The sequence below is a fragment of the Entelurus aequoreus genome, linkage group LG08, assembly GCF_033978785.1.
Source record: "Entelurus aequoreus isolate RoL-2023_Sb linkage group LG08, RoL_Eaeq_v1.1, whole genome shotgun sequence".
Taxonomy (NCBI): domain Eukaryota; kingdom Metazoa; phylum Chordata; class Actinopteri; order Syngnathiformes; family Syngnathidae; genus Entelurus; species Entelurus aequoreus.
In genome coordinates, this window is record NC_084738.1 from 30,848,792 (window position 1) to 30,862,063 (window position 13,272).

At 38.3% G+C, this 13,272-nt stretch overlaps 1 protein-coding gene across 1 annotated transcript in view; it reads left to right on the forward strand.

Annotated features, from left to right (window-relative positions):
• Positions 1-13,272, forward strand: part of usp22 (ubiquitin specific peptidase 22) — a 38,498-nt gene that overhangs the window by 7,020 nt on the left and 18,206 nt on the right. Inside the window, exons 2-4 of the mRNA XM_062056241.1 lie at positions 1,953-2,085; positions 8,508-8,621; positions 8,704-8,805. Coding sequence (XP_061912225.1) covers positions 1,953-2,085; positions 8,508-8,621; positions 8,704-8,805 — 349 coding nt within the window. The remainder of the gene's footprint in view (positions 1-1,952; positions 2,086-8,507; positions 8,622-8,703; positions 8,806-13,272) is intronic.

A 13,272-nucleotide genomic window follows, 5' to 3' on the forward strand; every position in this document is an offset into this window, starting at 1 on the left:
TCTTGTTCTGCAGTGCTGTGTGCTAATGTGCTTCGTACACCTGCAGGACTGCAAGCAAGGTCGCAGAGAAAATGCGGACTGGATTTTGAGTGATGTGGGCATTTTCTATATTAACAAGTCCAAGGACCGCAATCAAGGTCACAGAGAAAATGCGGACTGGATTTTGAGTGAAGTGGGCATTTTGTATATGAACAAGTGGAATGGATTGGATACCGACGCACTAAAGGGACTCTCTACCTTACGCTATGAAGGGAGGGGAAACTGAGTGAAAAATGACAGGTTATATGATTATTTATTTTAACTCATATTCGGGCCACTTTATAATGAATATGTCGGCATGTATTTGTAAAAAAAAAAAAAGTGAATTTTTTTTTTTTTTTTTTAACACCAAATTATTTAGGGGGGCTTAAGAACATTTTAGGGGGGCTTGAGCCCCCCTAAAATAGGCCTAACAACGCCAATGGTCAGACCAAAAGTCCAGTAGTTTTTGGTGGTGGCATCAAAAGTTAGATCTGACACTGAAATCAACCTTTATCACATCTTGTAATCTGCAACATGACTACAGCATGTGAAACGTAATTGGTCATAAAAAGAACTGATTACATAAATCGTACATGCTACATACATACATAGCTGCCACACTGTCCGCCTCACTGTTATTTTTTTACTCAACTCTTTGACTCATTCATCTCACAATGAGCCATAAAACACACCTGGAAGCTGTACCTAAGCTTATGTGCATCACTCGCCAATGAGTATTGAGCGCATTAATAGGAAGGAATCGGAAAGCAAAACAATTCAGTAGCTTAAGTGGTTCTTTGATGGGGCATTTAACTCAAAACACTTGTATCTCAAATCAATGTGTCCCATTGAAATAAATTAAAATCCATTTTATTGGATTTGTCAGTTGTTGTTTGAAGTAATAATAAAAATGTGTAGCATTTACCTTGGAGAGTGGACTTCTACGGTATCTCCTTTGAGTTGCTTCGCCGTCAAACACTCCATTTAGATTCTGTTTTAACAGCCTTGGCTGGTGTTACTGACTAATTGTGCTTCAGTGTTGTGCAGACTAGCAGTGCAGTGCTCCAACTGCTTGCTTCTCTAGTCTGCTATATGGTCTGTCATCGTTTTGATGATTTCATTCTTTAATAGCATCCACTTCTTCTTCTCAGCATTATCCTCAATACTCACTTTCTTCCTTCCCATGATCGAAAAAAAAAATACTGGTGTTAATCTTGACTTAGCGAGTAAGACCAGATGTATGTGACATTTGCTACGCCAACTAATTGCGTGAATGGTTGTAACTCAAATTTGTGCTTGCAACTTAAGCATAAACAATTCGTTGAGAGACAGCTTTTATCTCAAAACACACATTTTGCACCACTCTTAGGTTGAGGTACGACTGTATTAGTGTTTCTGTATAATGCTTAAAAGGATCATTTGTTTAAATAACAGTGGATGTTAATTGTCTGACTATTTGACTGCAAGGCATTAACTATGATTAATTTATTAACATTTAATTACATTTTCTACAAACATACCTCCATACATTGCTTATAAGCAGTCAATAAATATAAACATAGGCTCAATACAATTCTTTTTTAAATTGTACATTGTAATTTAATATATTTTATTTATTTAAAAATGTAATAACAATTTTGCAGTTCTCATTAAGGACATTAAAATTGATCAATAACAAGGGGCTAAAAAATATTTGTCACTATTTATCCAATTCCTTTTTTAATTAGTGTGTTGGTAGCTGAAAGCAGCTTAAGGTGAATTGACAGTCAATAAGCCCTGCACATCACACCATTCTTACGGAATTTGTATTGTTTGTTTAATTAATTGCACAAGTCAATTGATTGGTTCTAATCATTTGCTCTGTCCAAAAAACTGTTTTTAATTGTTTGATGACACTGTGTGTGTTTGTTTTTATCACACCTCTATTATAGGCCAAGTCCTGCATCTGCCACATGTGCGGCGCACACCTCAGCAGACTTCACTCCTGCCTTTACTGTGTCTTCTTTGCCTGCTTTGCCAAAAAACACATCCACGAACATGCCAAGAGCAAAAGGCATAATCTAGGTATGGTTAAAACACACTCGCTTAAAGAATACACATAATAGCTGTGTTTGCACCCAGTCTAAATCCTTTCATCCTGGCAATACTGCCCATTAATTAAAATGAGTAAATAGCTTGTCCTGATGAGACCCATTGTACACAAGGGTCCACATGCCACACATACTGTACAAACACACTTTTTGATTCCAATTTTGCAACTGCACCATTTCACAGGTCTGACCGTGTGTGTTTTCCTGATGTTTTTAATCAAGGAAAAATGCAATCATGCAAAAAACAACAACATAATAGCTAGAGGTGGGAATCTTTGGCCACCTCACGATTTGATTACGATGTAATCAAATCGTGGCACGTGTGTGTGTGTCTGGTGATGGGACATTTTATATGTATGAAAAGCACTTTATATATAAAGTTTGACGATGATGACCATTACAATATTATGTGTATAAAAAATCCCATGATTTATGCTGATAGAATTATATAGTTTAAATTATAGTTTTTTTTCCTTTGCTCAGCACCATAGCTGTATTTCAAAATCAAAGAGGGAATAACATGTGGTTTTATTTAGTATTTCATATATTTGACACTGGCCCTCTCAATGAGTATCAATCAATCAATAAATCAATGTTTATTTATATAGCCCTAAATCACAAGTGTCTCAAAGGGCTGTACAAGCCACAACGACATCCTCGGTACAGAGCCCACATACGGGCAAGGAAAACTCACCCCAGTGGGACGTCAATGTGAATGACTATGAGAAACCTTGGAGAGGACCGCATATGTGGGTAACCCCCCCCGCCCTCTAGGGGAGACCGAAAGCAATGGATGTCGAGTGGGTCTGACATAATATTGTGAAAGTCCAGTCCACAGTGGATCCAACACATCAGCGAAAGTCCAGTCCATAGTGGGGCCTGCAGGAACCATCCCGAGCGGAGACGGGTCAGCAGCGTAGAGATGTCCCCAACCGATGCACAGGCTAGCGGTCCACCCCGGGTCCCGACTCTGAACAACCAGCACTTCATCCGTGGCCACCGGACCTGTGCAACTCCCCCTCCATAAGAGAGAGGGAAGCAGAGGAGAAAAGAAAAGAAAAGAAACGGCAGATCAACTGGTCTAAAAAGGGGGTCTATTTAAAGGCTAGAGTATACAAATCAGTTTTAAGATGGGACTTAAATGCTTCTACTGAGGTAGCATCTCTAACTTTCACCGGGAGGGCATTCCATAGTATTGGAGCCCGAATAGAAAACGCTCTATAGCCCGCAGACTTTTTTTGGGCTCTGGGAATCACTAATAAGCCAGAGTTCTTTGAACGCAGATTTCTTGTCGGGACATATGGTACAATACAATCGGCAAGATAGGCAGGAGCTTGACCGTGTAGTATTTTATACGTAAGTAGTAAAACCTTAAAGTCGCATCTTAAGTGCACAGGAAGCCAGTGCAAGTGAGCCAGTATAGGCGTAATATGATCAAACTTTCTTGTTTTTGTTAAAAGTCTAGCAGCCGCATTTTGTACCAACTGTAATGTTTTAATGCTAGACATAGGGAGGCCCAAAAATAATACGTTACAGTAATCGAGACGAGATGTAACGAACGCATGAATAATGATCTCAGTGTCGCTTGTGGACAAAATGGAACGAATTTTAGCGATATTACGGAGATGAAAGAAGGCCGTTTTAGTAACACTCTTAATGTGTGACTCAAACGAGAGAGTTGGGTCGAAGATAATACCCAGATTCTTTACCGAGTCGCCTTGTGTAATTGTTTGGTTGTCAAATGTTAAGGTGGTATTATTAAATAGATGTCGGTGTTGAGCAGGACCGATAATCAGCATTTCCGTTTTCTTAGCGTTGAGTTGCAAAAAGTTAGTGGACATCCATTGTTTAATTTCATTAAGACACGCCTTCAGCTGACTACAATCCGGCGTGTTGGTCAGCTTTAGGGGCATGTAGAGTTGGGTGTCATCAGCATAACAGTGAAAGCTAACACCGTATTTGCGTATGATGTCACCTAGCAGCAGCATGTAAAAACTAAAGAGTGCAGGGCCAAGAACCGAACCCTGGGGAACTCCGCACGTTACCTTAACATAGTCCGAGGTCACATTGTTATGGGAGACACACTGCATCCTGTCAGTAAGATAAGAGTTAAGATAAACATGAATTATAATCTATGGTTGTATTTTATTATTTTCAGTCAATAATATGGATAATATGGATTACATTCTATCTCAATACCCAGACTGGAAAATCATGTGTGCAGGGCTATTGTTCTCAATGACAGGAGCGAATTGTGGAGATTAGGTATGGGCGATACCACATTTTTAGGATTCGATACGATACCGATACTTTTTCTTGCATTTTCATCGATACCGATACCGATACCATTAATTTCTTATTGGCAATTTTTGTCAGTCAAAAATAGTATTACTATTATTATTTAAGACAAATCACAAGACAAATACAGACCATTTACACCACATGTATTATGGTCAATATATAATAAAAGTAAAATTAAAATAAATAACATAAATATGAAAAATAAATTAAATATTATATATAATAATAATTATATATTATATATAATAATAATTAGATATTAAGGCTTTCCAATTAACTGTCAAATCCGAATCGCAAGAAGCTGCAGTTATTTTTTAAAGTTTGTGATATAATTAGCAATTAATGAAATATGAAATAGGCTAATGTTTTCGAAATGTAAGAAATCATGTTACAGATTAAAACCAAAATCACATTCAATCATATATTTCAAGATTTTCTTGGAAAAAAATAAAACTGTAATGCAAAGATGAAGAATCTCCAAATTGTATCTCTTTCTTATCTTGTTTTAAATACTCAAGCAATTTTCAACTAACAGTAAATTCCCCTGTGTGGAAATTTTTGAATTTAGGATAATAATTTAAACAAAAATATTCAGTAAAAAAATAAAATAAACAATGCCTGACACTGGATATGCCTGGCTGCATCGCTGTCGGCTGGGTGTGTGTGTGTTGCACGTTGACGACGCTCATTCGCTGTCTCCTGTGACGTGACTGGGCCAGCTCTATACTCTGCCAGGTACAGGGGTGTCCCAGCACATAGTAAGTTAAGTAAGTCATCAAAAACATCTGAAAGTGATGCTTGCACCCCCCACACGCCGTTTTTTGGTTTATATCGATACTTTTTTCAGAAAAGTGATGCCAAATGTGTAGCGTGTGAGTATCGATATATCGATACCACAGGATCGATACGCACATCCCTAGTGGAGATGCGTTTCTGTCATTTTGTCAGTTTTTGCACTGTACTGTAGTTGCCGCCACATGTAACCATCCCTAGAGTATGAAGATATCGACCATTCTGTCAGATTAAGAGAAAATGTTGTCAATGCATTATTTCCTTACAGGCGTACATCACAAGAAGAGCTCTAGTTGAGGCTTTGCTAAAATTACATAGATAGGCAAAATAACCACAATATATACTAGGTAATTATGAATTGTACTAGCTGGCACCTACATCAAATTAAATTCAAGTCACTTATGCACTGTTGCATGGTAACATTATTATCAAGCACGAGCTAGCATCTTTTTACCCACCAGTGGGTTAAGCAAATGAGTGGAACCTTTAAAGTCAAAAGTGTTAAAAATCTGAATTTGACCTGATTGATTTTAGGAAAATATAATGCTTCTAAAGTCACATAAAAATTAGGATTTTGAATCACCGCCATGAAATCATTAAATATTGCACACGTTTTGCTTTACATTTTGTGGCTATTTTTTTACAATACGTATTTCTCGACCTTGTCCGTCATCATGCAAAATGTCACACATCAGCAAATAGCCCAAGACATCCACGTTTCTCACAAGATCCAATTTGCAGAGAAAAGATGAAGAGTGTACACACTGCAATACATTTATAGTTACGTGTACAGTCGGCCCTTGTTTATCGTGGTTAATTGGTCCCGGACATGATCGCAATAAACACATTTCTGCAAAGTAGAATTATTATTAATAAATAAAAGATTGTCATAGTTGGAGCATAACAAACTGTTTACAAACCGTCTAAATACATTGTAACATTATAAGAGCCCTTTAAACATGAAGTAACACCCATATAGTTACCTTTACACTCATTTCACCCAATATAGTAAGTAGCCTAGAGTGTATTCTACCATAGAATACAGTACTCACTGGTAGCTTGGAGGATCCTCCAAACGTCATTGCTATGGTCGCCACCCGGCCACTAAAACAGGGCCACGGCGTGGAAATACTTCATCAAGTTCTGGGTAATTTCTTAGTTAGAACTAAGCTTTCTTGTGTTGAAACAGCAGGGGGCGGTGTGTTGTTTTGCACAAAGTTGGTCAACAGTCGGAGCAACGGTCGTTAGTTTTCTTGTTATTTGTTAGCATTCCGTCTTGTTAGCAATATCTGTTGTCATTCCACATCGCTCACAACCAAAGCTTTGGTATTGATGTCAAAGATGAAGTGCATCTTGAATCCAGAGAGTTCATCTCCTTTTCGCCCGACAGCTGTTGATAGCTGATAGCCTGAAGTGTCGCACCGAATGTCTGAAGCTACATCCCACTGTCACCTTTTGACATCACTCGCATCAAAGTCTCACCAATGTGGAGATGTTTCATTGATGAGGCCAGAGTTGAAGATGAAGTCCATCAAAAATCTGTTTTGCCAAAAGTTGGTCAACTGGAGATTGTCACGGTGAAGATACCGTAGCGCCAAAATTAGCTGGTTTGTTGTTGTTTGGTAGCGTTCACCCTTAACCTGGAAACAGAAGTCTCGCTATCTTTATCGATCACCAGAGTATGATAGATATAAACATTTCAGCTTTCTCTGGTTACATAGTGCCTTGTGTTACCAGATGTGTTTGTGACTCTTCAGTAATACTATAGATGAACATGTACAAAAAAATGCTGATGTTCTTTGTTTTTAAAGCACTAGGACATATTTTTTGAACATACAAACTCAATATTGTACAATGGGACTAAAAATACTCTACACATAACGGAATTAATCCGTTTGAGGTATAAGTTAAGAACCTCATACAGCAGTATTGGAGAAAGTGGGATGGGTTGGGGGCTGTCTGTCACTGCATAGACACTTCGGGTGTGCATGACAAAGCACCTCTTTGGTAGATGTTCACAATCGTTTGTGGGTTTTTTTCTGGAAGCCTCCTTTTCTCTGCCTTTATCCTTTTTGGCCCAGGAACACCCCCCTGCGATGTGTGTTTGTGCATCAGTTTCCCACTTAATAATTGGGTAAGTGTAATTGTGGGCCTAATTAGGTTAACTGTCCCTGAAAAAACAACAGTTGAATACCAAGAAGAGAAAAAGGGAGGAGGGCAGAGCACATCCGACTGTTGAAGAGGTAATTAAGTCGTCTTTAATAACCCCTGTAGAATTAGCCTCCATTAGACCAAACTCCTCCCCTGCAATCATCCTCTTTCTTTTGCAATCATCCTCTTTCTTTCAATCATGCTCTTCCAACTCTTTTAAGAGCCAATTCTGACCTCCGGGGTTTTATCTTTGTACTCTTATTTCTTATAGTGTGCCCTTCATTTATTCTTTCAGCCACCTGACAGTGCACCCCAACATTATTTCTCATCAGCTTACTACTTTAAAGGAGCTGGCCCATTTTGTAAAGGCAGAAAAAACACTTTTCGTGATGCAACCATAGCGGGCTTTCAAACACCTCGCCACGTGTCCCCAAAAGTCATCCTTACTGTTTCTTCCATGTTCACTTTTTATGTGGTATTCATTTTTAACAACATTGATTGTTGTGTGTCAGCATGATGCAGTGCAGTTTTACAACAACCACAAATAAGTCACATTAATACGTTTATGACAGTCTCAATTAACATCTTGTATAAAAACAGGACTCGTCCAGGTTCCCCTGACAATATGGAACATTCTATACTCCCTTTCCTCCCTGCATTCATTCTTAGCTTTCCCTCCATACATGCAGAGGATTACAACATGTGCCAAGGGAAGCTGAAGGCCAAGTTGTCATGGTGACAGAAAACAGGTAGCTGCAAGCCCATTATTAGAAAGACGGGTGGTGCAATTCAGCATGTGTGAAACATTTGAAAGATGCCTCCTCCTCTTTTACTCCTCCCCTCACATTTTGACTCCTGTTTATGCTCGTCACCTCTCTCTAGTGCCTCATCCAGCAGATATATGTCAGCAGATAAGCCCTGCTTCTTGGCATTGCAGTGCCATGGCAACGTGGTCTGAATAGAAAAAAGACTGAGAGATGAATCATGTTGCGCTGCATACAGCGTGTAGTGACTCACAGCCCTCTATTACCCTCTGACAAACAAAATGATAAACGAGGAGAACATCACTGCATTTCATTAAAACATCTCCCGTGCTCACTGTTGTTTCTTTAGCATGTGTTTTCTCACCCTCTCCTTTTCTTGACTTTCCAGCTATTGACTTGCTGTATGGGGGAATTTACTGCTTTATGTGCCAAGACTACATATACGACAAAGACATGGAACAGATCGCCAAAGAGGAACAAAGAAAAGCCTGGAAAATGCAAGGTGTGGTAGAATTTGAAATCCCAGCAACACTACTACACTGCTTAAACAATGTTTAATTTTTGTTACAATGATCCAATATTAGGCATAGGTGAGAAGTACTCCACATGGGAGCCCACCAAGAGGGAGCTGGAGCTTCTTCGCCACAACCCCAAGAGGAGGAAAATCACGTCCAACTGTACAATTGGTTCGTGACTCTCGAGGGGGTGGATAAATAAACATTTGATCCAATTTATCACTACTATACCTCACAGATAAAAAGCTTGGTACAATAGGTTGAATTTGCGCTCATGTTAGTCAGGAACGTGCGAGCGATATAGACAATATATGATGTAAATGATGTAAATATGCCTGATGATAATGCTTTTAATCAGGGCGGTAACTACGATTTGACAAATACCAAGGTCAAAAATTGGTGGTCCAAAAGGAGCTTTGAAAGGCAGAAATCACGTGGATCCCAGCACCATATATATGATATATCACCTTGAGCAACACAATGAATTTCCAGAATAATAAAAGCTTTCATTGAGGCGGAATTATCACATGTAATAATATCTAACATCTTTGACAATCAGTACAATTTTGTAACAGTCCACTTTTTTTATTAATATGCTTAAGTTTAGCGTATCAAACAATTTAAACATTATCAAAAAAATAAACTTAAAAACTTTACCAAAATTTACACCATGAAAGGGATTTGAACCCAAGACCTTCTGCTTTGCAAAGCATAATGACACAAGCATCGGAGTCACCGAAAGTAAAAGTGAAGTGATATTCTGCCCTCATATTCTTACTAGTAACAGAGCATGATGTGGCCAGGAGTACATTTGGGGTAAAATGTTGTATGAAGCGCCTTGCCATTCAATGGTTTGCATATTAATGTGTTTCTTCACACAAATAGGGCACAACACTGATCACTAAGCCTTACACACAGCGCGCGTTCAGCGTTTGGGGCGGGCTTGTTCTTTGAACAGAACCTGACTGACAACGTTATTATACCGACAGAATTTCACAACAATTTAAATCAGGTGAAACCAACATTAGTTACGTTAGTATAATTTAATGTTAACATTACGTTGACAGCACACTTCAAATTGGATGATGTTGAAGTAAAAGTGGACTTCATTGCGTTACCTTGTTGGAGTTGTAGCCAACTGTGCTTCACCAAAGATCGTATATTGAGAGGTAATGATCTACTACATGGTGATGTACAGTGCACACAATGTCCTACACAAAGTATAATTGCAGTCAGTCATATCATCTTCTTTTTGTCACTTAAAACTATACAGAGGACATGACCTTGGTGTCCTCAATGGTAGTTACGGCCATGCTTTTATTACTATCGTTATATTGTGATAATGTGTGTTGATGACACATGCGAGCTTTGTCATGCAAATTTGACAACAACAAACGAGCAAAGGCATCCTCAACGCAAACTAGCATTCTCACCATGCTAACGTACCTGTTCTCTGCTTACGTCCCAAAAATGGTTTTCAAGTTAGCAAATCTCGCCTCCATGACGGCAAATGAACTACATTTCTTACAAGTGTCATTATTACTGAGAACGAGGAATAGCTAAACATGCTACACTAAACACCGTAAGAGGGTATGCTAATCGCTAAGCTAGAACTCTTGAGGTGGGCAGCTCAATACACAAATATCGATAGTAACGGTACCAAGTATAGTAGCAGTATATGATCAATACAACAGTGGTTTGTTATGTTAGCAGGTAAAGTCCCTCCATAGTGCAAAGCCACTTCTAAGTCGGCAATCCTCACCTCCATGGCGGCAAGTAAACTAAGTTCCTTACAAATATCATCATTGGAGAAAGAGGAATAGCTAAACCAGCTATCCTACACACCGTACAGTAGGAGGATACAATAAGCCATGCTAACCGCTAAAAGCAAGCTAGCACTCTTGAATGTAAACAAAAATTAGTGGATCGATATAAATATCGACTGTAACAAAACTAAGTATAAGAGCTGTATATTGTTGGTACTACCATGTTTAGATCGATTATTTTATTGTCAGATTATTTTGTCCTTTTTGTTATTAACTATCAAGTAAGTCCATGGACACAAGATGACTTTAAGGACAAAAAGCAAATTATTTGAATCAGAGCCAAAAGTATGAAAGTATTTATTGATATTGTTTCATTCTGGGTTTTTGTCTGATTATTTATGATTGTGATCAAAAAGTGAATCATTCAATGATCTTGATTTAAAAAAAATATGAGTTTCAATATTGGTATGGCCAATATTGCCCCTGTGACCACTTGGTATTAGACCCATATCCACATTTTTAGTATTGCCGGAAATAATGTAAAGTAACTAAACAACACAAGTATAAGTGTTTTACATATTAACAGAAGTATAGATATAAACAATGTTACAACAGAATGTAACCAGCTATTAACAGTAAGTAGTGTGAATGTTATCTGTCTATCTGTGTTGGCCCTGCGAAGAGGTGGCGACTTGTCCAGGGTGTACCCTACCTACTGCCAGAGTGCAGCTGGCATAGGCTCCAGCACCCCTGCAACCCTAAGAGGGACAAGCGGTAGAAAATGGATGGATGGAATAATAATAGTTTTGAGAAAATGATGAAGTAGATGATGCAATATGTCATCACATACTGTATGTCAGCAGCCAAATTAGAAGCCTCTGTAACCCATTTTGAAATGTTTCTGTTATCATTTAAATGCCAAATAATATATCGTGATGTATTATCACAGTACTGTACAACGCTGCAATGTATATAGCGATATAGATTTTAGGCCATATCGCCCAACCCTAGTCATGCCTATGCAAAATCTACTTTTTTTTGTTGGTTTTTCTCCACTGGCATTACAGTTTCGAATTGAATCATTCTTTTTCTGGGGGAAGATGAAAGGCGGCAGGTTTGTGAACAGAAATGTGATGGTGTCATTGACGGAAGTACAATATCTATCCAATTAGAGTTTGCGCGTATCATTAGGGCTGGCCGGTAAAACAATAATGATATAAACTGCAAAATATTGTCGATAGTAATAAGAGACAATTTTGATGAAATAAGTAAGACTAGCTTGCTATAAAGATGACTACAACAAAATCGGCACAAAGATAATATATAGCCAAGGTGAACAAGAGGTCTCACTCTGTCATGAGACTTTGCTGAGTGAAGTGTGTGATGGTAGTGGCTTCAAATATTGGGGATAGGACGAATAATATCCAACAAATTGGGTAAAATGTTCATAATAAACGTAAAGACATGTCAGAAGTCAGTTTATGGTATGTATAAGTATGAATTTTTTCTTGTTTTTAGGCGAGCTGTGAGCAAAATCACATTTGTAAAACAATACAAGCAGTGTGTAAATATTATACAGTAAGATAGTGTACATGGAGCCTGTGGATCATGTTCTTCAATAGATTTGTCATTTTCAACAAATACATACAGTATACTGAAAAATATCGCAATATGATTTTCTCCCATATCGCCCAGCTCTATGTGTCTTCCCTGTCATATGGCTCAGGGGTACTACTATGCACATTTACGTTCTACATAGATTAATAGTTAGACAGTAGTGGAAAAATAATACAAGGAACTGTGAAAACTTCTCGGACAGCATAGACTCAAACGGCAGGCGTCAGCCTCAGAGTAACAAGCAGAGAGTACACACTTGTAACAGCATTTGTGAAGAATTTTGAAGAACAGTCAGACTGTGCAGCACTATTTAAGCTTATGGTAGATCCCTTTTTATATGGCTGCTGTTTGATTTTGTGTTAGCGAAAGTTGAGTATGAGTCATCCAAGTCTGCGCCATATTTAAACTACGGTACTGTAATATCAAAGCTCCGAGTACAACACAATCTCTGCGTGCCTCCTGGGTTTACAGCTTTAGAGGGCTGAGAAGTGGAGGAGAAGCGAGAGAAGGAGGTGGTGGTGGAATGGGCATTTTTGACAATCACCGACACAAACACGTGTACATGTACAATATGCTGTTACGATGTTAAAATCTTTAAAGCTGTACAATAATATAAAACTTAAGTGATTTACTTACACACAGGCACCAAAGAGGGAACCTGAAAAGCTTAGTTGGTAGGCCTGGGCTGTTAATACATTTTGCTGGCTGATATATTGTCCCAAAAATTAAGCACCATCCATCCATCCATTTTCTACCGCTTAATCCCTTCGGGGTCGCGGGGGGCGCTCAATGTAATCATAATATATATTAATAATAATGCAAGTATTCCTTTCAAACCCAATACAATCACGTTTCTCATTAGTTTTTTGTTTTTTTTACCATCGTATTTGGAACCTTTGATTATCCAAAATAAGTAAACAAACAATAGAAATAAATGTTGCGCTCTCAATCAGTGTTAGCATAAAATGCACGTTAATGAATAATAAATATATTGAAGTGCAAGGTTTTTTTGGTTGCTTTCAATTTCCAACAAATTTGGCATTCTTGATTTTTCAAGTGCTCATTTGTTTGAAACCAAAATATTCCCACACCTTTTTTCCTCCTAATTTTTGTTAGCTTGCGATGTTTCTCATTAGAGCCTAGAGCGAGTAGCGACTAGCGAGTAGCGACTAACAAGTAGCGAATAATAAGTAGCAAATAGCAACTAGTGATTAGCGAGTTATGACTAGCGAGTAGCGACTCGCAAGGCTCTTTG